At 51.3% G+C, this 24605-nt stretch overlaps 1 protein-coding gene across 10 annotated transcripts in view; it reads right to left on the minus strand.

Moving 5' to 3' along the window:
• The window catches only part of TACC2 (transforming acidic coiled-coil containing protein 2), a 201989-nt gene that overhangs the window by 107905 nt on the left and 69479 nt on the right, over window positions 1-24605 (minus strand). For all 10 annotated transcript variants that reach the window (XM_076009733.1, XM_076009731.1, XM_076009735.1 and 7 more), the window contains one exon: window positions 24485-24598. In XM_076009733.1, the coding sequence (XP_075865848.1) occupies window positions 24485-24598 (114 nt within the window). The remainder of the gene's footprint in view (window positions 1-24484; window positions 24599-24605) is intronic.

The raw sequence follows: 24605 nt of genomic DNA on the forward strand, positions 1-24605 counted from the left end.
TCAGAGCCCTCGGCCCCTGGGGTGAGGGGCAGACAGCCCCCCGCTCGGCCCCGCCTTCTACCCTGGAAGGTGAAGACACCTGCTCCCCAGCTCCGTGTTGGCCACCTCCTCGGGGCACATGAGGCTGTGCTTTTTAGTCGTGATGGAGAACGACTCGTCTTTTCCAGATCTGGCAAATGACGAGGTGGGACAAGCGTGGCCTGGCGTCCCTGCAGGGTGGGGCCGGGTGGGTCACAGGATTCCTAAGAGAAGAGGTCAACCTCCCCCAGCAGCAGAGCAGGAACTTCACCAAGGTCGCAAGCATGCTGATTTTATTGCTGGTGATAAAATCTGAATATATGTATGAAATACTGCAACGAATTTAAACAATCACAATAAAAGTATTAAGGCAATAACAATAATTACAAGAGCCCCTAACGCTATTGAGCACTGGTATTAATAGTTGCCGGCGTTGTGTGAAGCGCTTCGCCCGCCCTTGCTCACGGAGGCCCCCCCACCCTTGCAGAGGACCAAGAACAGAGTCAGGATCCGGACCCGCGTCCAAGAGCACAGGGCCCGGGACGTCCCTCAGCACGCCCTGGGCCAGGCTCGAGCTAAAGAACAGGAAGACATCGCCCACAGGACCCCGGGACAGGCGGCTCGTCCAAATGATCCTGGAGCCCACGGCGGGGAGAACAGAGAGAGATTTTCCACTCACAGATAAGAAAGTCCAGCAATTTAAAGATTTAGCCTTCAGTTTAAAAATAAAGGAATTTAAAAAATACATAGCCACTTATATCTGTATGGTCTCTTAGAGCTTTGCCAAATGCTGCCCTCCATGCGTCTTTGTCACCCCTGCGAAGGAGGCAGGCAAGTTAACTCATGGAGTTAAGTGACTCGGCAACGAAACACGTAGGGAGAACACAGGCCCCCACCACTGACCCTGTCCTCATCTGGCAACCCACGCTGCCTCCCCGGGGTCTTCCCTCCAGCGGGCAAGTTCAGAGGCACAGCCCCAGGAGGCAGGGAGGCGGTGGGGGCCTCTGGGGCAGGAAGAGGCAGCAGGGGTGGCAGGGGGATCACTACTACCTCTACCCCCCAGCCAGAGGGGAGGGGCCCCGCCCTCCCTGCTGAATGCTCAGCGCAGAGTCAGCAAACATGCACTGTAAAGAATGAACGAACGGAGAGGTAGAGTCACCGGGAGCCAATGAGATTGATGCAACATGGTGCTTTGTAGCCACTTGAAATTACACATGTCCCGATTTCAATTAGGAGTTGTGCTTTTCACATTTTGAAGCCAAACTATTTTAAGGTCCTAAATGCTTGTTGTCACCCCTGAGGAGCCCTGGAGCCCTTGCAGATGAAGAAACAAAATGCCACCCCCTACTTTCCCTTAAGAGGTAGGACAGGTCAGGTGACCGGCAGCCAGAGTCAGACTGGGGCCAGACTTCCCAAGCCCAAACCCCCAAACCCCACTCCAGCAATAAAGAGCTGTGCAACCTTCGGGCAGGTCTCTCAGAGCCTCAGTTTCCCCAGCTGTCGAAGATGGCAAGTCCTGCCTGGAAAGGGAGTGGTGAGGATTTGTTGAGGCCAGTCATGTAAATGTCACCATAGCAGGTGCCTAGCACATGGAAAGGGCTCCACAAACGATGGCATCAGTAAGACAAACACAAGAGGATGTGCTGTTTTCTGAACATGAAACACTGAACATGCTGTTTCAAAGCACACAGGCCCCTCCCTCCTGCCTCCCCTGCCCAGGTGTGCACCCTCAGGTGTGCTGCTCCTCGGGCTCTATGTGAACACCAGCTGGGGCGTGGATGAAGAATGAATACAAGTGGCAACAAGTGAAGGGAACCAATGTTTATGAGCATCTAGCATGTGCCAGGCACCGTGCAGGCCCTTCCTCACTGTGAGCAAGGAGACAGTGCAGTCTCTCTCCCCGGGGCCACACTGAGCTGAGCTCCATCCTGGCTGCGGCAACTCCAGCTCTCTTAGCAACAGGACCCCACAGCCTCAGAGCAGCATCGGGCTCAATGACATGCCGTGAAAAGACAGTGGCTCAGAGAGCCAAGTGGAGTCTGCCTCCCTATAAAAAAGGGCTAGGACTAGGTGAAGACTAATTCATGCTGCCTAGCAGTTATGGTTCTCCTTGAAAGAGGCAGTTGTTTGTACTTTGAAACATGATCAGGGTCTAAGCATCCTACAACTTCGACAAGGCATTCTTTCACAATTTCTACGTCACCGTATGGCTTTCCTTTTTTCTCTGAGTATATAAGCTACTTTATAAGTTACTTCAGTGGCATTATTTCCAGATCTTACTGCTGCTTCAAAGAATTGTCTTTGCTTTTGCTTTTGATCTTTTAATTTCTGCAATATAACCTTTTGCGCCTCTGCCCGTAATTTAAAATATGGGTGGTCTTTGTTGTAATGCTGATGAGCACTGAATTTCTTTAATGTCGATATTGCAGTATCACAAAGCAAGCAAATGATCTTATCTTTAGCAGAAACAAGATAATATTGCAATTCCCAATCTCGTTTAAAAAAATCTGTTTTCTTCCTTCAGTGTTCTCTTGGTCTTCTTTGACATGATGGCTGTTCAGTAGGCAGAATTAAAAAATGGTGTCGAGGCCGGGCGCTGTGGCTCACGCCTGTAATCCTAGCTCTTGGGAGGCCGAGGCGGGCGGATTGCTCAAGGTCAGGAGTTCAAAACCAGCCTGAGCAAGAGCGAGACCCCGTCTCTACTATAAATAGAAAGAAATTAATTGGCCAACTGATATATATATAAAAAATTAGCCGGGCATGGTGGCGCATGCCTGTAGTCCCAGCTACCCGGGAGGCTGAGGCAGAAGGATCACTTGAGCCCAGGAGTTTGAGGTTGCTGTGAGCTAGGACGCCACGGCACTCACTCTAGCCTGGGCAACAAAGCGAGACTCTGTCTCAAAAAAAAAAAAAAAAAAAAAAAAAAATGGTGTCGAGCTATGGACTATTCACAAATTCCACTTCAAACAGAAACACAGTGCATGGTTGTCAAAAGCTGATAACAGACTGGCGTACTTGACCCCCAAAAACTCCCACCAACCAGCCTTGTGATAGTGGTGCCAGTCAGGCAGGGGAAGTTAGAACTAAACCATGAGTAGAGCAGCCATCAATTTAGCCCTTGTGGCTTACTAATGTTCTAATTGTGCCGGTCAATCTGGAAGGGTTATTTTACTGAAACTTATTTTATTCTTCAAATACGTTCATTTTAAAAATAAAATAAAAATACAAAAGATGAACAAAAATGTATTAATAAATAAAAGGATTTGTTCTATAAGATTAGGATTCAGTCAAAAGGCCACATTTAAGGACCTGGAGGGCCACATGTGGCCTTAAGGCTGTAGGTTTCCCACCCGTGGTTGGACTATTCAGTCTCTAGGGTCCCTTCTAGCCCGATGATTTTCTGATCCAAAATCCTGGGGCTCCAGAGGTAAAGCCTCCCAGCCTGGCTGCAAAAAGATGGCTTAGAGGAGGCTGTGGGCAGCCTCGGGCCAACCCCTCAGCAGGGCCTGGCTCCAGCTCCTGGGAGACCTAACTGAGGAGAAGGAGGGGAAGGGGAGTTTCAGATTTACAAGACGAGTAAGTTCTGAAGATTTGTTTCACAACAATGTGAATATACTTAACATTACTGAAGTCTACACTTAAAAATGGTTATGATGGTTAAATGTTATGTTCTGTGGCTTGTTTAATCACAATTTAAAAAACATATGTACTCTGGGAGGTCGAGGTGGGAGGACTGTTTGAGCTTAGGAGTTTGAGAGCAGCCTGAGCAAGAGCGAGACCCCGTCTCTACAAAACAGAAAAATTAGCCAGGCGAGGTGGTCTGTGTCCGTAGTCCCAGCTAACTCAGGAGGCTGAGGCAGGAGGATCACTTGAGCTCAGGAGTTTGAGGTTGCAGTGGGCTTTCATTTCTCACCTAGGCAGGGTGAGAAAGCAAGACTGTCTCCAAAATAATAATAATAAACATGTAAAGCATAGTGTCCATCTCACTACAGATCCTCAAGAAACAGTAGGTGTTCATGGAAAATAGCAATAAGAGAAGGATATTAATAGCTACTGCCACCAGATGTTGTCTAGCTGCACTTAATTCAGGCCAGAACCAGCTTCCCCTCAAACTTTTTTAAGCTAAGAACAAGCAACTGGGCTCATAAACAACAAGCTGAAGCCTGAACAAATCTCTGCAGTGTGTTTACAAACACAAGGCAAAATTTTGGTTGTTTTCATTTTTTAACCTCACTCAGTCCCCAGTACTTAGCAGAGTCACAGATTTCCTGATTCCAAACCATACGAGCAGCAAAATTACCTCCTTATACTCTCCCTACTCTTTTTCTGTTTTGTAGAGACGGGGTCTCGCTCTTGCTCAGGCTGGTCTCAAACTCCTAAGCTCAAGCAATCTCCCACCTCAACCTCCCAGAGTACACATGTTTTTAAAATTGTGATTAAACAAACCACAGATCATAACTATTTTTAAGTGTAGAGTTCAGTAATGTTAAGTCTAGAACAATGAGTTCTAGACTTTCAACAAGGAGCAAAGCCTTATATCCCACAGTTCAAGAATGGAGACAATTCATTCACTGATAGAACAAGAAACTGCTGGAAATATGTTCTGCCAAGCACAACCCTGAGGATGCAGAGACAAATGAGGTAGGGTATCGTGCACCCTCAAACAGAGAGCCCCTGGCACACGGCTGACACAAGGCAACCTGGGAGCTCTAGAATACAGACTTCTGGGCAAGGTGACTCGCTGGGGCAAACCAGCCTCAGTCGAAGTTCTGGAGATGAAAGGTAACACCTGCTCTTTTCCTGTTCTAGGTGAAGCAGGGAATGAGAAAGGAGGAAAGCACAGGAAGCCCAAGGGTTGGATGGAAGGGTGTCCTGGCAATGAAAGTCAGAAGGGAAAGGATGTCACCGATACCAACATAACCTGGCTTCCTACCCTCTCTTCCCAGTTTGGAATGTGCCCCCAACAGCCATGATGTGAAACCAACCCTCATGCCTTCAAGGAGTTTAAATATAGGAATGTTGGCCAGGAGCCTTATATTCTAAATGACAGACACTGGGCTAGCCCCTGGACCTCAGAGGACTGAGCATGGACACAGCCACAAAATGAGGGGCCTCAGAGAGACTGTAAGTAGCCCAAGAGATGAGGCGACGGAGCAGCTGCTTTCTCTTTCCATTCATTCCACCCCAGATCTGCTCTCTGTGAGCAGAACTGAAGTGAGTTCCATAGTCTTTTATTTTTATTTTGTTTTCTAGGCAAAGGATAAATGAACAATGAAAAGGGAGGGTGAGGCCAGGTGCGATGGCTCGTGCCAATCAATAATCCTAGCGTTTTGGGAGGCCAAGGTGAGAGGACTGCTTGAGGCTAGGAGTTTAAATCCAGCCTGAGTAAGATGGAGACCCGATCACTACAAAAAATAGAAAAATTAGCTGGGCATTGTGGCTCATGCTTATAGTCCCAGCTACTAAGGGGGCTGAGGCAGGAGGATCCCTTGAGCCCAGGAGTTTGAGGTTGAAGTGAGCTATGATGACGCCATTGCACTCTGCGATAGAGTGAGACCCTCTCATTCATTCATTCATAAATAAATAAGTAGGGAGGGCCAAAGCAAGGGAGGATGGCAGGTGTTAAGACATCTAGCCTCCCTAATAAATCCCTTTAATTATGATGAGACCAAAAATATTAACACAACTGACTTTCCATTTGCACAGCACTTTCCCGATTGTTTACTAAGTATTTTCAGGCACATGAATTCACTAACCTCCAGAGCTTTGCGAGGCAGGAATAACTACTCCCGCCATCAGTGAGAAGGAAAGTGACTCAGAGAGGGTTCATGACTTGCTCAAGGTCACACAGCTTGGAAGGGCTGGGGCAGGGACTGTAATATAGGATCTTCATCTCCAAATTTGGAGCCTTCTCTATACTGCTCCTCCCCACCCCAGGAAACATAAGTCTTGGGAACTTTGCTCTCTCTTGATTAGCAGCCCTGGGGACATTTGCTAATGCCAGGCAGAAACCCTGCAACATCCTGGACAGGGGGATGGAGCTCACACTCCACACATCCGACATGAAGCCTCCACTGCAGCAGCTCCTCTGCTCTGCATCCCCCAAGATTTCACTTGCTTCTCTGCTCTATTTTTAGATGTGTTGCCTTGCAAACTTGTGTTTCCCCAGGTCTTTTTCATCCCTCTCGGTTCTCCCAGTTGATTTCATAATCCTCGGGTATTTTGTCATCACAGTGAGTTGCTGTGAAATGATTGAGGTTATAAACCAAGGACTGTAACCTCAGTGGTGGGGAATCAGAAAAAAACCCAGCCACCATGATGGATTTCACAGGCCTTGGTCACTGGAAAAACAAGGAGACCCAGCGCCTAGGCCATCTATCTCTTTGCTCCTCTGGCCAGCATCAGTCGCTGACTTTATCATCGCCAGCTTCCTAAGCCTTCTCCTGATCATCCGTGCAAAAGGTGCGAGGGCCTGCTAAACCCAAGCCACAGTGAATGTAGGAACCGTTTGCTTTTGCCTGTGGAACCAAATCCCAGGAGAACACACGTAGGTAGGCACACGCTCACACACACGGGTGCTCTCCACCAAGCCCTCCTTCTCCTCTGGAACCATCTGCACCCACAGCCTAGAGCCTGGCAAGCCCAGAGACTCCTTCCTCTCATCCTCCCAGTTACTAACGGCTCTCCCCATTCCTCAGCCTCTTGCGTCATCCTCTATGCAGAGGTCCCCAACCTTTTTGGCACCAGGGACCATTTTCACGGAAGACAATTTTTCCACGGATGGGGGCGGGGAATGGTTTCAGGATGATTCAAGCACATTACATTTATTGTGCACTTTATTCTTATTATTAGTACATTGTGATATATAATAATTACATACGACTCACCATAGGTTGGGAACCCCTGAGGGATGCTGTTGGCATTGGGTGAGGCAATCCTTGGTTGTGCAGGACTGTCCCATGATAGCATCTCTGGCCCTGCCCCATTAGATGCCAGCGGTGCCCTCCCCAGTCACTGGGACAACCACAAACATCCTCCTACATTTCCAGACATCTCCTGTCCTGGTGCATTATCCCCACCACAAAGTCTGCCCAACGTGCGTGTGCCCAGGTGTGTGCACAAGCACACACACACACACACACACACACACCGCCTTAAAGACAGGGGCTGTGTCTTCTTCAATTCAACCACCATCCACCCAGGGCCCCATGTCACTCCTGAGGACTGGCATTGTGAACCAGACACATCCTCCCTCGAGCAGTGTCTGTCTCCATAGAAGCAACAAACACAAATAACCGCGACACAAAGCCAAATAAAACTAAAGAGGCCGTGGGACTTAGCACAGAGAACACCAATCCAAGTGTCTGGGGTCCTGGGTTTGGAGTCCTACCTTGACATTTGGCCTTGGCCAAGACCTTAGACTTGTTTGAGTCTCCCTTTGCATATTTGCAAAATGAAACCTTAATCTTTAAGTGTCCTTCCAGCCCAAATATTTTAAATGTCCAAGCACTAGAGAGACACAGGGATGGTGGCACACAGAGGGACAAGGGACTAATTCTATCCAGGTGGCACAGGGGAGCAGCACCTGCCCCTTTCTGTAACGCCTTTACAGGAATAATTACAACATGAAGCAGGTCAGACTCCACGGTCACACTCCTGTGGCTCAGGACAGACGAGTGAGAAGGCAAGTCCAAGGACGAGGCTCTGGGTGGCTGGGCTGGCCGGGCTATTCACACAAGGAGGGCGGCCGCTGGCCTATTTGCTGCTCAGACTGTCCCCAGAGAATGCCCGAGCCCCAGACACAGCCTGTGAGAAGGAGCCCCGTGGGAATCAGTCCCTTCCACTGGCTGCCCAGCACAAGCGGCCCCATTCTCAGGAGGCCCTCCCGCCAGGCCTGAGAAGGGAAAACCAGCGCTCTGGGAGCCAACTCACCATGTCATTCCCAAACAAAACCCTTCCTACAATTTCCATCAGCCCTAAAAACACTGGGGAAGACTCACTTTGATATCTACATGCAAGTCTGAATGGAGGAAGACCACAGATGAAACACAGCCTCAGGTCACAGCCCCAAAGTCATTCCCAAATACAATGGAAATGGCTTTTGAAAGGTGGCCTCACCAAGGAAGCAGGGAAACGGAGAAGTTCTCTGCCTGCAAGCTGCACCGTCCTCGGCCACAGCGCGGACAGGAGCTGCTCCAGGATCCTGGACTTGTGTATGCCGTGCGCTGGGGTAGTGGTGGGTGCACAGGGTGTGCACACTTCCTTGGAAACCCGCCAAGCAGCTTCTGCACTGCCCCACCCCACCCCACCCCAGCCGCCCTGCCCCGCCCCGCCCCGGAGGCTCCTGCCATGTCCCCTCCACAATGTCTACTCCAGTTGTCCTTCGACCGACCGGCTACCACATTCTCCCGTCTTACAGTTGGCAGAGCCAGAAGACAACGACAATGAAGATAATAATGATGATGATGATAATCAAGCCATTTTAAGAAAAGACAAGCCCTGAGGAGGAACACCCTGCATCAGCCTGGTGCACCGGGCGGCGACGCCCCGCACTTCACACTTGGTTGGGTGCCCAGAGGACGCCCAGAGGATCGCCCTGAAGCGGGGCGGGGACCAAGGACGCCCGGGGGAAGCTCGGCGGTCACGTGCCGCGCCGGATCCCCGAAGTGCGCTCGGCCCTGCTGACGTAACTATTCGAGAATTTAAAAGTCCCAAACTCGGAGGAAATCCAGCGCAGAGTTTTAGGGCTCACCCACGCGCCGCTGTGGCCCGCCCGGGATGCCCCCGCGCCCGAGCGGGAATGCACAAACTCGGGAGAAGCCCAACGGGGCCGGCGCGGAGGCCCCACCCGGGCACGGTGCAGACCCAAACCACAGGCGGCGCCCCCAACCATGGGCGGGGACCCCAGCCCTGGGCGCGCACCCCGACCACGGGCTTTGACCCCGGCAGTCTCACTCCAGCGAGCCGGCCTCCCGGGCAGACACACGCCTCTGCCAGCAGGGGACACAAATGTGCAGTTAGCCACTTTTCCACCCAACCAGTCCTTGTTGGGAAAAGCTGAAACGAGCTTTGGCTCCCACTTCCAGCACGCCTTTGTCTGGCACGCAGGGTCGGGGGTGCCAGTCTCCTCCCGACCCCGCCCGCCCCGGCCGCGGGCACTTACCCGCCGGGGTGATCAGCGATGGCCCGCGCAGGCGCCTTCCTTCTGGGACGCAGCTGCCCCAGAGTCCCGGGCGGCTGGGTTTCCCAAGCCTGGTGGCAGCGGCGGCACAACGCAGGGAGTGCCCACGGCCCGGCGGTCCGTCCGGGAACGCGAACTTTCCCGGGGCAACGGCGCGGGCGGCGCGGCTCCCCACGGGCTCGGGAAAGTTGCAGCACAAAAGGCCAATGACTGGGCGAGCGGCGCGGCCGGGCCAGGCTCCTCCCCCAGCTCCGGGCGCTCCGAGCCGGCCAGCGCAGCCAGCTGCTCGCGGGCGCCCGCCGCGCTCTCCTCCCCGGCCAGGAATGCGCGCCCAGGCGCACCCAGGGGCCCGCGGCCGCACCGCGGCGGGCGGGAGACGCACGGGCCGCCGGACACACGCGCCGCCCGCCCGCTGCTCCGGGAGGCGCCGCGGATTTCTTCCAGGAGTCTTTGAGTCACGGCAACTCCTTTCTGTTCTTAGTTTTTCCACGGCGCTTTCCACTACGCATGGCAACGCGGGGAAGGCTTGGCGTGTGAAATGACCAGGTCAAGCGAGCACAGGCCAGGTGGCCCACCTCCGCGGCCCACGCTTCCTTCCCGCCTGCCTGCTACCCGGGGAGCCTCAGAAGGAAGTCGGGGGTGACGTGGTGCCTGGAGCCACATTCTGGCCCCTTTTCCTTCACCTGCCTGGTCGTGATGGTGCCTAACCACGGATCCCTAGCGCGGATCGTGCTGTGCGGGCTGCAAAACTTGTCTTGTCGGTGTGTGTTTGTTCGCTTAGGCTGCTGCACCCTCTGAAGTAGGCAGAGGCTAAATCAAACCCCTGCCCCCCTGCCCCCTGCCCCCCCCTGCCCCCCTGCGTGTGTTTATATTGGTTTGTGAGTTTGGGGGTTTTCCCCACTTAGGGCCCAAAATGAACTCCTTCGTTAACACTGGCCTCTCATTCAGAAGTGGTACTTACCTGCCCACACCATTGCATATCACCTTTTCTCTGGAAATCTCTGCAACTAGGGCTAGGCCCCCAAAAGAAGAGCCTGTGACTAGGTGGACGTCAGGCTTCCTATTTTAAAGTTTTGTGTCAAAGAAAGCATTGCTATAGATTACATACTCAGAGGCCAAAGGGCAGAAGACTCACAAGTGACACACCACTTCCTTTCCTCCTCTTAAAGAAACAGATGCACAATGACCCCAAACGAGGATTCTCTGTAGAATAAATAGAATTTTACTGCTTTATATGAAAATACTGCTTTTCAAATAACGCCATGCTTCTAAGAGTCAAATTTCTGGTGGAAATTTAAATAGATTCTTTGTTCACATGCTTAGCATGGGCTTGCTGGTATAGTATTAGTGTACCCATTTCTCAGAGATGATAACTGAGACCCAAATAGACTAATTTGCTTAAACGTATTGGTGAAATGAGACTTGGAGTGCTCAGTCTTTGGTGTTCTTGTGCCCTAATCCTAGGTCATACTCAATTATGGTAAAAACACACCCCATTCTCCACTTGGTGAGCTCCAACCGGGCCAAGAGCTGAGATGAATTTGAGGTGCCGTCCCTTTCATGTGAAACAGCCCCTCTCGAGAAGGTCAGATGCACATCCTTCGTGACAGAGGAAAGAACCACTGTGCTCTGAAAGCTACTGTAGCTTGGCGTGGTGGGCGACATGCAGGCCCCCAGGGATGTCCGAATCTCAATCCCTGGAGTGGTTAATAGGTTACATTACTTGGCAAAGGGGAGTTGTAGGTGGAATTAAAGTCACTAATCATCTGACCTTAAAATAGGGAGAGTATCCTGGAGTATCCAGGTGGACCTCATGTAACCACAAAGGTCCTTCTCATTGGAAGGAGGAAGAAGAAGACAGAGAAAGAGACGCGGCTGTGGACAGAGTCAGAGAGATTTGCAGATGCTGGCTTTGAGAAGGGAGGGAGGGGACCATGAGCCAGGGAGGGTGGGCAGCCTCCAGAAGCTGGACAAAGCAAGGGAATGGGCTTTCCCCTAAGCCTTCCACAGAAATAAGCACCAATGGATCAAATATTCACTGAGCACCTGCAATTGCTGTCCCCAGTGCCCGTGCAGGTGTAACAGTGTTTAAGACAGGACCCTGCCTGGAAAACAGGCCCTTGCTAGAGAGGCAGGACATAGCAATATGGAAGGGAGAAGCCAGCAGACGCCAGGTGCAGTCCGCCTGCAGAGCAGGAAGAGCCAGAGGCTACGGCATGTGTATTAGAAGTAATTTTAGGAGACCAAAGGGAGCTTCTGTTCTATCCAAAAACTTACTTCTGCCTGACTGGACCAAAGGCCCCTCCCCTGGCCACTGCCCCTTCCACCCCATACTGCCAACGCCACCATCTCCTCCGTGAAGAAAGCCTGGGAGACGAGGCCAGAGACCAGGAGCATGCGTGGCCTCCGGGCAACGGCTAGGGAATATGTGACGCTGAAGGACAGAGGCCAAGCCTCCCCAGACAAAGAACACACTAGCTCTTTGCTGGAAGCTGGGGTGTAAATCAAAGTTCGTATATCTGATTTGCAGATGTGCTCCCAAATAGAAGCTCGGGAGTGTTGGGGCCCTGAATCACAGCACCGTGTCCTCAGAGAATCCCAGGGCATCCTGTTAAGGCACCCCCATGTGCCAGGCAGTGTAAACTTCCCTAGACCAAAGGAGTTTTATTTAGGGATTCAAAGTCACTTATTGAGTACTATGTTCCTGGTCCTACGCAAAGCACAGGTTAAACAGTCAGGGGCAACGTGGTTCCTGTGCTCACTCCTACAGTCAGAGAAAGGAATGACTACCATGTGATAGACACAGCAAAGGAATATTTAAATCAGCCTTGGAAGATGTATTTTCCAGAAGAAGGAATACTGAGGCTGAGTTTTAGAGGATAAGTAGGTGTTGCCATATTAGAGTTTCTCAGATTAGAGTATTTCAATAGTTACGCATTTAAAAGCATATTAGGAAAAAATATCATTAGCACACCAATCCCGTAACTTCATAGACATTGCCTAGTAATACAGTGGAATAAAGATGAAGCCATTGAAAGAAAGACAGTGTGTAGATAGTAATACAAGCAGTACACAGATAGGGTAAACGTCACCAAGGTGGTCCGGGATGATCAACACTGGAGAGACAGTGAGCTGAGAAAAGAAGAGAATGTGGAGCAGGAGAGAAAAAAGAAATAGAATATTCGAGGTAACAGGAATTAAATCTTCTTGCATATACACAGTAACTAGTAATAAAGAAGTATATGATTAAGTTATTCGACAAATAATTCTTCAGTATGTACAATTTTTTAGGCACTTCTAGGAGCTAGAGAAGGAGCAGGTGAGAGAGAGACCAGCCCCTGCCCTCACGGAGAATAACTTCTGGGTAAGTACAAAAGTCCGTGTATGTTAAGTACCAAAGAGAGGCAAAGCTGATTGGGACCATGAGCTCTTTTAATCTTTTAATGTCTGTGCACTGTCTGTCGGCCCAGAATGTGGTCTCCTTAAGGCTCAGGAGACCAAGTCTGCCTGCACCGCCTCCCCCTTCCACGCTCTCCCCATGCCCCCATCTCCCCTCCCCTCGCCCCAGCAGCTGGTAGGTTGAGCCTCGGCCAGGTTGACTCCCAGTCCAGTGCTCACTGCCCTCCCTCCATCCTTCCTCCCTCCTGGAAGACGCATCCCCTATCCAGGACCAGCCTCCCCCAGCCCCGGGGCTCAGGACCTCCCTGCTGCTGAGGTTCTTCCCCAGCAGGGCAGCACCTCCGGGCCTCGCCCAACCACCAAGAGCCCAAACCGAAGGGACATTTGAGGCCCAGGAGGTTTTCCCATCATCCGCCTGCCTTGAAAAGCAGCAAAATACCATCCACATGATAACTCGCACTGTGCCTTCCCCACTTAATAACTGGAAAAAGAAAACCACAAAGGCAATTGAAAACTTTTTAAAAATAACCGCTGTGATATTCAGTAACATTTGTGAGGCTTGCCCACACAGCTGGTCCTCTGCTAAGTGTTTCCATCACTTCTCTGCTAAATTCTCATAGAGCCCTTGCGGCAGGTACTGCCATCATCCTTAGCTGCCCGTGGGGGCTTGGAGTGGTGCAGTCACCTACCCAGGGGACACACGGAGCGGGGCCAGAGCTGACACACAGGTGGTGTCTGCAGAGCCCAAGCTCCTAACCAGTCCCCGGCGACAAAGGGCGAAACTTCGGGTTATTTTTATAGACTTTGACATGTCAGGAAAGGACCGTGCCGTGAGGAACCCAGGCCCAGCACCTGGGTCTATCACAAGAGCTCAGCCCTCATACCAACAGCATAAGATCCATTTCACTAATAAGCTGAGCAACTTTTTATTTTCTGGAAGGAATCGCTGCTTCAGGCTTCTGAGCTACGTCCTTACATTCCATGAAGGGCGGCACAAGCGGTGAGATACATTCCTGAACTCCAACCCAGCAAAACTTGGTTGTGGGGCAGAGGGAAATATTTGCAGGCGGGATTCAGGCCTCCTAAAAATTCAGCCATTACCTCCGCCCATGCTAAGATGAAATGTCAGTCTGAACCCAAAATACACACAAGGAAATGTGTGGGGGCCGCTTTGCACACGGCTCTCAGCCTGATCCAGCGTTTCTAGACGTGGCCTCAGGATTCTCCTTCAGAGCCCACAAAGCCCGTTCACAGAGGCAGGTCTACACTGCTCACAGGTGTGTTCAATGAGCCAAGGTTCTGGACCCTTCACTCACAGGCCAAGTGCACCTGGCCCAGCCCCTCCAGGGACCAGAGCATTCCTGCACTTGAACTTGGCCCAGTCCTGATTTTAAATAAGTCTTTGACTAAATAGGAAGCACAGCGCTGCCTACTGTGCCTTCTTCCTTGGCAGGAAAACAACTTTCTCCAAGCGACAGAGTTAGATGTCTGCGTGACATCAGGGCAAAGGCGAAAAATAAAACATTTGATGGAACAGTCGAGGTAGTGCCAGGGTCTGGCAGGGCCAGGAGCAAGGGGAGGTTACAGGGTTCAGTTTAGCCTACACAGGGGTAATGATGATATGATGTCTCTTCTCCCATCAGGCAAATAAGCATCTAAAGGCTGGTCTTGCTTTGACTCGTTTCTGCATTCCGCAGACCAGCGGTTCTCTGTTGTGTAGAATCACCTGGGGAGATTTTCATGTTCCCTGCACCCTGGCCACATCCCGGTATCAGTTAAATCAGACACTATGGGGAGGGGACACCCAGGCATCCATAGTTTTTAAAGCTCCCTGGGATATTTCAGTGTGCAGCCAAGGTTGGGAACAGTGCCCTAGGTCCTTGCTGTTCAAGAGGTGGTCACTGAGCCTACGGCGCTGCTCAAAATCTAATGGGTGAAGAGTCACTGGGCGCCTTGTTAAAATACAGTCATGCGCCCACATAACCACAGTTAGGTCAACACAGACCGCATCTAAACGGTGGTCCTATGAGATTACAATACCACATTTTGACTGCACCTTTTCTATGTTTAGATACACATATACTTGCCATTGTGGCACAATTACCTACAGTGTTCCGTACTACATAACCTAGGTGTGCGGCAGGCGATGCCATCTAGGTGTTTGTGCACTCTATGGTGTTCACACAACAATGAAATCGCCTGATGACACATTTCTCAGAGCATCTCTTTGAAATCAAGCACAGCAGCCTGGGGTAGCACCTGCCACTCTGCATTTCTAACAAGCCCCAGGTGATGCTGCTGCTGCTGGTGTGAGGAACCACTCTGGAGTAGCAAGGCCCTAGAGCTGTGGCTCTCCAGGGGGCAGCTTTGTCCCCCTAGGGGACATTTGACAGTATCTGAAGACATTATTGACTGTCATGGCTTGGGGGATGCTATTGGCATCCAGTGCTGCTGCTAGACATCCTACTATGCACAGGCCAGCCCCCCACAATGGTTACCCGGCCCGAAACGTCCACAGTGCTGAGGATGAGAAACCTGCCATAGCTCCTGGCCAGGGACCTTTATGCAAGAGACCCTCAGTTTGAGTGGATGAATGAATGAGTGAATGATTTATAACCACCATGATGTTGTTCTCACATTGTTCAACTAGCTTGGCCGATAGATTTTTTGAGGGAAGTACCAAATAGATACACCCTCTATCCATTGGACAAGACACAATCATTTTACAGACATTTGTGGAGGACCTCTTATGTGCACCCCATTGTGCTAAGGACTAGGACCAGGCACAGGCCCTGCCCTCAGAGGGCTCACTCTCCAACAGTGACATTCACGCCAGCCCTGGTCAAGCACTTCCCATGCACTGAAAGCTCATGAGGGAGGTACTAATCTTATACCCACTTTACAGATGAACAAACTGAAGCCTCAAGAGACAAAGCAATATGATCAAGGTCCCACAGTGAGTAAACTACAGGTTTGAACTCAGACCTGTCCAGCCCCAAACACTCAAACTCTTCTGCAAAGGATGAAACCCCATTTAACAAACTATGATATATTCGCCCCCGTCTTAAAATTGTGTTCAGGCTCCAGAAAGGAATCTCACTACTCTGGTGGAAGGTGGAGGACTCCTGGAGAGTCAGAGGGTTGGGAAGGCTTCCCAGGTACTATGTTTGTCTGAGCCGCTACTGTCTCCTGAACCAGAATGTGGTTCCATCCAGGGCCACAGTAGGGGCAGGGGCAAGTAAGGAGGCAGAGAGGTCACCCAGAGACAAGGGCATGTGGGTCTGGCTGACATCTCTCAGCTGCACTGGGGTTCCTGCCCCTGATGCCTTTAGAGCCTGCTCCTGCCTCTGCATTACAGCTTCTCCACGTTTTTATACCAAAGGAAAAGGGATTTAGAAGACATAAAATGGCCTTTGTTAGACTTTAGAGCCAGTGGCTTCTCAGAACGGCCAGAAAGAAGCAGGAAAGAGTAGTAACTTTCCTCCTCGGGTCAGTCATAGTTTCCAAGTGCAAAGGTTGTTTCTAAAAGCAAAAATTTCAGGCCGGGCGCGGTGGCTCACGCCTGTAATCCTAGCACTTTGGGAGGCCGAGGCGGGCGGATTGCTCAAGGTCAGGAGTTCGAAACCAGCCTGAGAGAGACCCCGTCTCTACCAAAAATAGAAAGAAATTAATTGACCAACTAAAAATATATATACAAAAAATCAGCCGGGCATGGTGGCGCATGCCTGTAGCCCCAGCTACTCAGGAGCCTGAGGCAGAAGGATCGCTTGAGCCCAGGAGATTGAGGTTGCTGTGAGCTAGGCTGACGCCACGGCACTCACTCTAGCCTGGGCAACAAAGCGAGACTCTGTCTCAAAAAAAAAAAAAAAAAAAAAAAAAGCAAAAATTTCCCTCCACTGAAGGCCACGTCTACGTTCCATTCATAGAGAACCCTCTCCACCAAAGAAAAGCCACGAACCAAATAAGAGGTATAAACATCAAGTGTTGGGCCGGGCGCGGTGGCTCACGCCTGTAATTCTAGCACTCTAGGAGGCCGAGGTGGGCAGATTGCTCGAGGTCAGGAGTTCGAAACCAGCCTGAGCAAGAGCGAGACCCCGTCTCTACTATAAATAGAAAGAAATTAATTGGCCAACTAAAAATATATAAAAAATGAGCCGGGCATGGTGGCACATGCCTGTAGTCCCAGCTACTTGGGAGGCTGAGGCAGGAGGATCCCTTGAGCTCAGGAGTCTGAGGTTGCTGTGAGCTAGGCTGACACCATGGCACTCTAGCCCGGGCAACAGAGTGAGACTTTGTCTCAAAAAAAAAACTTCAAGTTTCAGCAGAACTTTCTCCTATTGAACTCCAATCCAAGACTGTCCTCTCCATCAGTGTCCACACGCTTGCTCCCAAATCATGGTAAATTTGAGACTCTGCAAGCGCCGGGCCAACTAGCTTTTCCTAGTGGGTTTTCCTGCAATCCTCCTGCAAATGCGATCACCCACAGCAAAGGGAAGCCAAGGCCACACAGCACACAGGCTGCAGCGTAACTCCTTTTGCAAAAACAAAGCCGGAGCCAGCCTGCATATGTGGCTGTCTCAGACACAGCTCAGGGGCAAGATTACTTTAAACCACCACCACCTCCAGAAAATGATCGAGAACATCAGCTTATATGGGGCTCACCCAGGTAAAGGCGTTGCTTGCTCACTATTGTGCCAGAGGGACTGTTGACAATGGCACTGGTCTTGAGGCTGGAGGACTGCATTCAGTATGAGTGGCCCCTGACAGGCTGTGTGGCTTTCTGAAGATCACATGCCCTCTCTGGGTTTCAGGTCTCACATTTGTAAAATGAGGCGGCTGAAGGTGCTTCAAAAGTCTCTGGTTCTGACATCTCATGACTAGGAATGCCTGCGCCAGGCATGAGGTGGTACCATCTCAAAGGTGGGCATCCTGCTCCCGGCTGCAGGAGCCAGGGGAGCCTCTGCCCAGCCATCCTTCAAGTGGCCCCGAAACGCAGCCTGGTCTAAGGCGAGACTTCAAGCCCAAACTTGGCACTCCCTCCCTTCCCGACGTTCCCTCTGTCTGCCAACTCCGGCCATGCACGTTGCAGCGCTGGCTGCTTGGTCCCTTGCCAGGAAGGGTCCCCTCCAGCTATTGTGCTATGGTGTCCGGCAGGCAGGCAGGGCCAGACAGCTTTCCGTCCTGCCCCTCCCTCTAGGAGGTTTGGGATGGCCCGGCAGCTCAGAACTTCACGCCAACATAGTCGAGGCTGTTTGTCCCCCCCCCCCCCAGAGGTGCTCGGTGCTTGCTTCCCGCTCCTGTGGCCCTGCGTGCTCACCACACGGGCGCACGCTCCCTCCCGCTAATGCTAGCTTGCAGCTTCTGTGCAGCCACTCCTGGCAAGAGGTTAACCCCAAAGCCCTAGTTTCCACAAGGAAGGGAATGCATTCCCCCTGGGTGCCAGATGGTTTGACCTTGCATCCAGTACAATATTGCAACACCCAGGGCCACCCTGTCGGGAGGCTGGGGCCACAGGATAGGAGGAAGCATTAGAGGGTAGTGGCACATTCCAAAGAATCCAGGGCAGATGTACCCGAACTTCAGCAAGTTTCACCCAGCCCCTGTGTAAAAACACAGACGTTTGTCGCTAACCTACCTTAATAGTATTGCCATTCAAATTGTGACTCATAATAATGATAGCAATAATAAAAACAGTAACCCCTGATATTTAAGTGCTTACTGCAAGCCAAGCAGGCCACTGTGCTAAGTTTTTTACACATGTCATTTTTATGTAATCTCCATGGTACTACACGGTGGACTCTAGCATTCCATACATTTTTCCGGCCAGGAAACTGAGGCTTGGAGTGGCTAAGTAACTTGCTTGGGGTCGAAGAGTCTAACAGCAGAGCTGGACACAGCCGTCTGCCTCCAAAGTACTGTCTGACCTTGTTTTCTAGGACAGGAACCCTCAAACTCACCTGATAGCTGGTTGCATTTAATAATTCAGCAACCGTATGCCGTGCCTACTGTGCGTCAGGCAGGGTGTCGGGTGCCGGGGAACTAGAGCCCTGCCCTGCAAGCCTAAGCTTCCCAGAGAAGAAAGACTGCAGCTTATTCTCATGGCCAGAGACCGAGACAACTCTGTATCAAAATGACCACAAACACTCATCCAAGCAAACATTTCTAGAAAGACAACTTAGGATCACAATGTCCCATTTCCCAATCCCATGTTGGAGGACGTTGAAACCCAGGGAGGTGAAAGATATGTTGTCCCTCGCAGAGGGCACTGGACAAGTAGACAGGAGCCCACAAACAACCTGATACCTCAGAAGTGTGCTGGGCCCTGGGTTTGGAGTTGACGAACTGTATCTGTCACTTACGGGCAGCACATCAACCTGCCTACCTACCCGCCTAACCATTCACCCCAAACCTCTTTCCAGTGGAGGAGCCTGTGCCCAGCACATCCTTGAAAGCCCATCTCAGCTCTTCCCCAATGGGAGAGCCCTTGGCTTCCCCTTCTAAGCACCAGCCAGGGGGCACATTTGCTGGGTGGTCCCTGAGCCAGCTGCAGCTGCGGGGATGGAGCTGCCCAGAAGACCCCCCTCCCCTTGTTCACCGAGTCTGCGAGAGCCACGGCCCTGCTCTTTGACAGTCACTGGTACGGCTTCCCGCAAGCTCCGTGCAGAGCGCTCAGTGTCATGCCTCACCTATACTCCCCATCTAAACCCTCCTGTACCCCGGGAGATGTTACCAACCTCTTGTACCTGCAAAGCAGCCAAGGCTTGGTGCAGTCCCGTGACCACCCAACAGGCGTGGGAGCTGGGGTTTAAACTCCCGCCGCCACCACTCCCTTGCCTCCAGCCTGACCCCATCCTCAGCCTCACTCTGGCCCTCCTCCAGCCCAGCCCCCACCTGGGGCAGCTTCAGGGCCCCACTGTCCTTCCCGCAAAGGGCACTCCCAGCCTGAGAGCTGGGCGGGGACCCAGGCTCGCTGTGTGTGGGCTCCTCTCCCGGCCGCCCTGCCCACTCTGAGCGCAGACGGACCCCTGCCCCGAGACTCTTATTCCCATACGCCTCTGCCAGCCTTGCAGAGGGAAAGGGCAGTACAAGTACCGAAAGAAACAAGAAAAAGAAACATGTTCATGGTCTATACCCGAAGCAGCGGCTGCTAAAACATTTAACGCCGGACACCTTAGCAGGCATCAGGGAAGCAGAGAAGGAAGAAGAGGCCGCATGCTGTGAGCTGGGGCCCGTTCCTCACCCTGCCGGTTTCTCGGGGCAAGAACGGTGCCAAGATACTCTCTGTCCTTGAGTGAGCCACGTCACCTGTCGGAGCCTCCATTCCCTCACCTGCCACAGGGGCACACAAACAGCACCTACCCAAGGGCGGAGCCGAGAGGGACACAGACGCTGGATGTGAAGGCCTTGGGCCCAGAGGGAGGAGTCAGCGCGAGGGAACTCACACGGAGTGCCTGTATCCCATCCCGGCCCTTAGGAAAGTGGCTCGTGCCACCCTGACACTGCTGGGAGGAGTCCTGTGTGCCCCCGTCTTACAGGACAGCGGACACGCTCAGTGGGGGTCATGCCCCCAAGGTCACTGAGCTAGAACTTGACCTCGGTTCACTTCCTGGCTTGTGTTTGTCCCGCCCTAGACCCCAGGATCGTGTGGTCTTCTCCGGAAGCCTAGAAACAGGGTTGGGCAGCGGGCGTTGCTGGGAGGAAGAGCCCCCTACCTCGCAGGAGCGTCCAAGGTTCAGCAAGGCGTCGAGGAGCCAGGACCCAGTCCCAGCTCTGCAGCCAGTTAGCTCCCTGGTCCCTTCCCCCTGCTGAGCCTCAGTTTCCTCCTCCATAAAGCGGGGGAGGGGGGACCTCCTTCCAGCTGTAACAATTAGAGCGCAAGATATCCATTTCTCGAACGCTGCTGCTGAAACACACCCGAATCCAGATCGAATGCAGTGGCTTCCACCAGTGGCAGTAATGACGGATTCCAAGAAGAGAAACTGGGTCCATTCGGACACATTCAGTGTCTTGCTCTGGGTGCAGATGCGGCGGGAACAGGGGCCACGGGGCAGAGGGGCTCAAAAACCAAGAAGAGCTGGAAGCTGAGGTGGCGGCGTCCCTGTCCCAGCCATGGGGCCAAGAATCCAGCCCCCGCCTCCGAGGAGGCTGCCGCCCTTTGTGTAGGTGCCTCATAAACCTGCTTTCTACAGAGATTTGGAGCTTTTCCAAATGACAGACTCACCTCTCAGGGAATTCATTTTAATTATGAGATGCAAAAGCTTCAGGACATAAAGGCTGCATTTTAAAAGGCCCCTGGACTTTTGTATGTGATTGTTCACACTGATTGTAGGTGTTGATGATAACACAAATCCACATTGTTTGTAGAGACTTTAGTGCCCCAAGTGCGTTTGAATCTGTAATCTCATTTGATGTAATGAGCTCCTTCTGGGCCAGGCAGAGCCAGCGCAACCCCCACTGGACAGACAGCAGCCCAGGCACAGAGAGGAGGGACAGCCGGAGACACTGTCACCCTGTTCTGCGGGGTCTGTGACCACTTCACGTGGAGATCCTGGGCATGGCCTCTCTTTACTTAATTGCCAGGATGTTTTTGAAGAAACACACTATAAATTACAACAGTAGTTACTATTTTCCCCAGCACTTGACTATTTACCAGGCATCATCCTGGAGGCTTGGGAAACATAACCAATTATTTCCTAACCTCAACCCTAACAGGGGGGTGTTATTTTCCCATCTTACAGATATGGAAACTGAGGATTGAAAAATCAAGCAGCTTATCCCAGGTGGAGTGGCCAGGAAGAGGCAGATGGAATGTGCATGGGTCAGTCTGACTCAACTGCCTCCCATTTAAGAAGAATATTGTTGTAAGCGACATTGCCGAGTATCAATTACTGATGTCATGTAAAATCAAACCCAGAAGGATCTCATGGGTGGGATCAGTTGTCCTGGCTTTATTTGCTAAGAGAACTATGGTTGGATTTTTTTTTCTTTTCCTTAATTTATACAATTGTATCCATCCTCTAAAAGCTTATTCTTAAACTTGAAAACATGGTGTCACAGCTGGTAATTTTAGAACGGGGTGAAGAGAGAAGGAAGAAACAGAGGCCAGTGGGAAGGCGGCGTGGGAGGAAGGGAGAGAAGCAGCTCCAAGTGGCTTTCAGGGCCAGCCAGGGCTTCCTCGGCCAGAAGCCAGCGGTGCCTCCCCCTCCTGCCTCCCTCAGCCGTTCAACCCAGTTGCCCTTGGTGAGTCGCCCAGGTCTACACAAAGACCCTAGGCATCTGGGAACCATTTAATTCTCTCGAAATCCGCTAATAATTGAAAATATATTTCCAACCATTTCCCCAAATTGGGAGAGAGAGATGAAGAGAGAGAGAGAGGGAGAGGTGGAGAGAGAGAGAGAGAGACTGAGACTCTTTAAACAAATATCCAGCAAAAACAAGCTTGATGGTGTCCAAGACTGATCCAGAACGGCATGTCTGAACATGAGTGGTATGTAATCAAACTGCCACTAACATGGAAGAGAGTCCTATACCTACAAAGGTGAAATCAATTCAAGCACCTTCTGCAGGACAACCTAAAACTAAAGTGAGGCTGTCTCCGGGTTCCAGACTCTTCCATGGGGGGGGACCACACAATGCATAGAAATGCACAGCAAGTCGCTCATCACCTGCTTCTCAGAGTGGGGCGTGCACAGCCCCCATGGGTGTGAGGTGGTGGCTGCAGGTGTGCAAAGCCACAGGGTAACCATGGCACGGTCACCAGCAGCACCAATTTGACCTAGTAAGTTGGGAAGCAGAGCGGTCCACATAGTGATGCCACCTGCACCTACATGTGTATTAGCTTGGGTTATCAAACTGTCCCGTCACCAAGATGGAAAAAGACACATCTCTTAGCTGTTGCATCTGATATGTGGTATTAGCTCTATCCAAGACAGCAGAATCTCCAAAATTCAACAGATTCCATAGAAGCCTGTCAACCGATAACTAACAAGAGGGCAGACACTTTGGTTTTCATTTGCTTTGCTTTTTGCTCTTCTCATGGCAACTTGAAACCGTATCTTGATGGGGAAATACAACATAACACAGTACACAAAGAAAGAAACTCTTGAAGTTGTACAAGAGGACACAGTCTCAAAATGTTTAGCTTGCAACAGATCGCTGTGGGCTGCACAGTAGGGAGTATGAAAGAATTCACTCTCTTCAGCCACCGAGACATTTTAGCAGACAAAGAATTCAGTGGTGGAAAAGAGAGATAACCAGGTTGGAACTTCAGCCTCAGGAGAACAGACGGAGGCCCCCAAACAGTCTCCACACAGAAGAGAGATCGCACAAAACAACAACAACGGAAAACCCAACACCCACTGCGCGCCAGAACGTGCTTGTGTCGCACGGAATCGATGATCTCGTTTGACCCCGATGGCAGTGTGACAAGGCAGGCACACGTGTTGCCATCTCCAGTCTACAGACAAGTAAACTAACGTGACGCACGTAACCAGTAAGGGTGGACAGATACTTTTCCTACGCCTTCACTGGGAATATGAAAATGACACACCCGCAAAGGCTGCAGGGAATTGCACCCTAAGTCAGCAACAGATTAAACTCGCATCTGTTTCGGCAGCTCACGCCCGGGTCCGCGCTGGCCTGGGGTTGTGAGTCACTGCCGAAGGGCAGCAGAGGCAGCTGGGCGTCTGTGGAAGTGTTCAGACTCGAAAAACAGGTGATCGCGCATTCTTTCCGCATGTGCGAAGCATGAATCGAGCCGTTTATGAAATGCCTGCGGCTGTCTGCCAGGGGACACAGGTACTAATTTAAAGTCTGACCTGCCCCGCTCCTACACGGGCACGCGTGCATGAGTGCGCACACACACACACATCCCAGAACAGCCAAAGGTCTGGGGTACTGCAAAGCTTGTTCAGTGTCTACATATGTCCACGATACCTGCATCTCCCCAGAAGGATGAGACGTTGGGCAGCAGCTTCTGCACAGCCCTAGGAGGCATGTCACCTAGGAAGGAACCGGCAAGCACACTGTCCCCAGTCGCAATTGTCATTTACCCTCCTCTAATCTCAAGACAGATCTCCGTGGAGCGTGGCTGCTGCCAGTGACCAGCCAGCCTCACTTCAGAGATTGAATCAACGTGGACCCCACTGGCCACAAAAGGTCATCAACAAGAGAGGTGGTTGCCTGGAGCTGAGAAGGTGGGGTATGATGCCTGGTCTACAGGGTTCTCAAATTCACTGTAGCCATGGTGACACAACTCTGTGAGTGTACCGAAAGCCATTTGACTTGTGCTCTTTAAATGAGTGAATGACATGGCATATTAGTTATATCCCAATAAAGCTGTATGGTTTGTTAAAAAAAAAAAAAAGATAAGCCCAGTTGAAAGCAATGCAGTCAATCCCTTTTACAACAGAGCTTTTAGTCATCTCAGGTGCTACGTTACCTATATATAAAATGAGAATGGCTGTTTGCTTCTTTTTTATTTTATTTTATTTTTTTTTTTTTGAGACAGAGTCTCACTCTGTAGCCCCAGCTAGAGTGCAGTGGTGTCATCATAGCTCACTCCAACCTCAAACCCCTGGGCTCAAGCGATCCTCCTGCCCCAGCCTCCTGAGTAGCTGGGACTACAGGCATGCAACACCCCACCTGGCTATTTTTTTTCTATTTTTAGTAGAGATAGGGTCTCACTTTTGCTCAGTCTGATCTCAAACTCCTAACCTCAAGAGATCCCAGACTGCCTCGGCCTCCCAGACTGCTAGGATGACAGGCGTGAGCCACTGCACCCGGCCTGCTTCTTTTGTACATAAGGACTTGAGTGTTGTTTTAGGACTGCTCTCCTTTGCAAAACAGCAAGTGTGTCTGTGTCTAAGACTGGTACATTTCACTGACCTTTCTGTTCCTTCTGCACGTCTGGCCTCCTCTGAAGTGACTTCCCCTGTGACTCTTGGAGCACCTTTCTCAGGAACGGAAGGTAAGGTGGCTGGGCCAGGCCCCAGGCTATTTCTTGGAT

This window comes from Microcebus murinus, chromosome 14 (assembly GCF_040939455.1).
Source record: "Microcebus murinus isolate Inina chromosome 14, M.murinus_Inina_mat1.0, whole genome shotgun sequence".
In the NCBI taxonomy this organism is placed as follows: Eukaryota; Metazoa; Chordata; class Mammalia; order Primates; family Cheirogaleidae; genus Microcebus; species Microcebus murinus.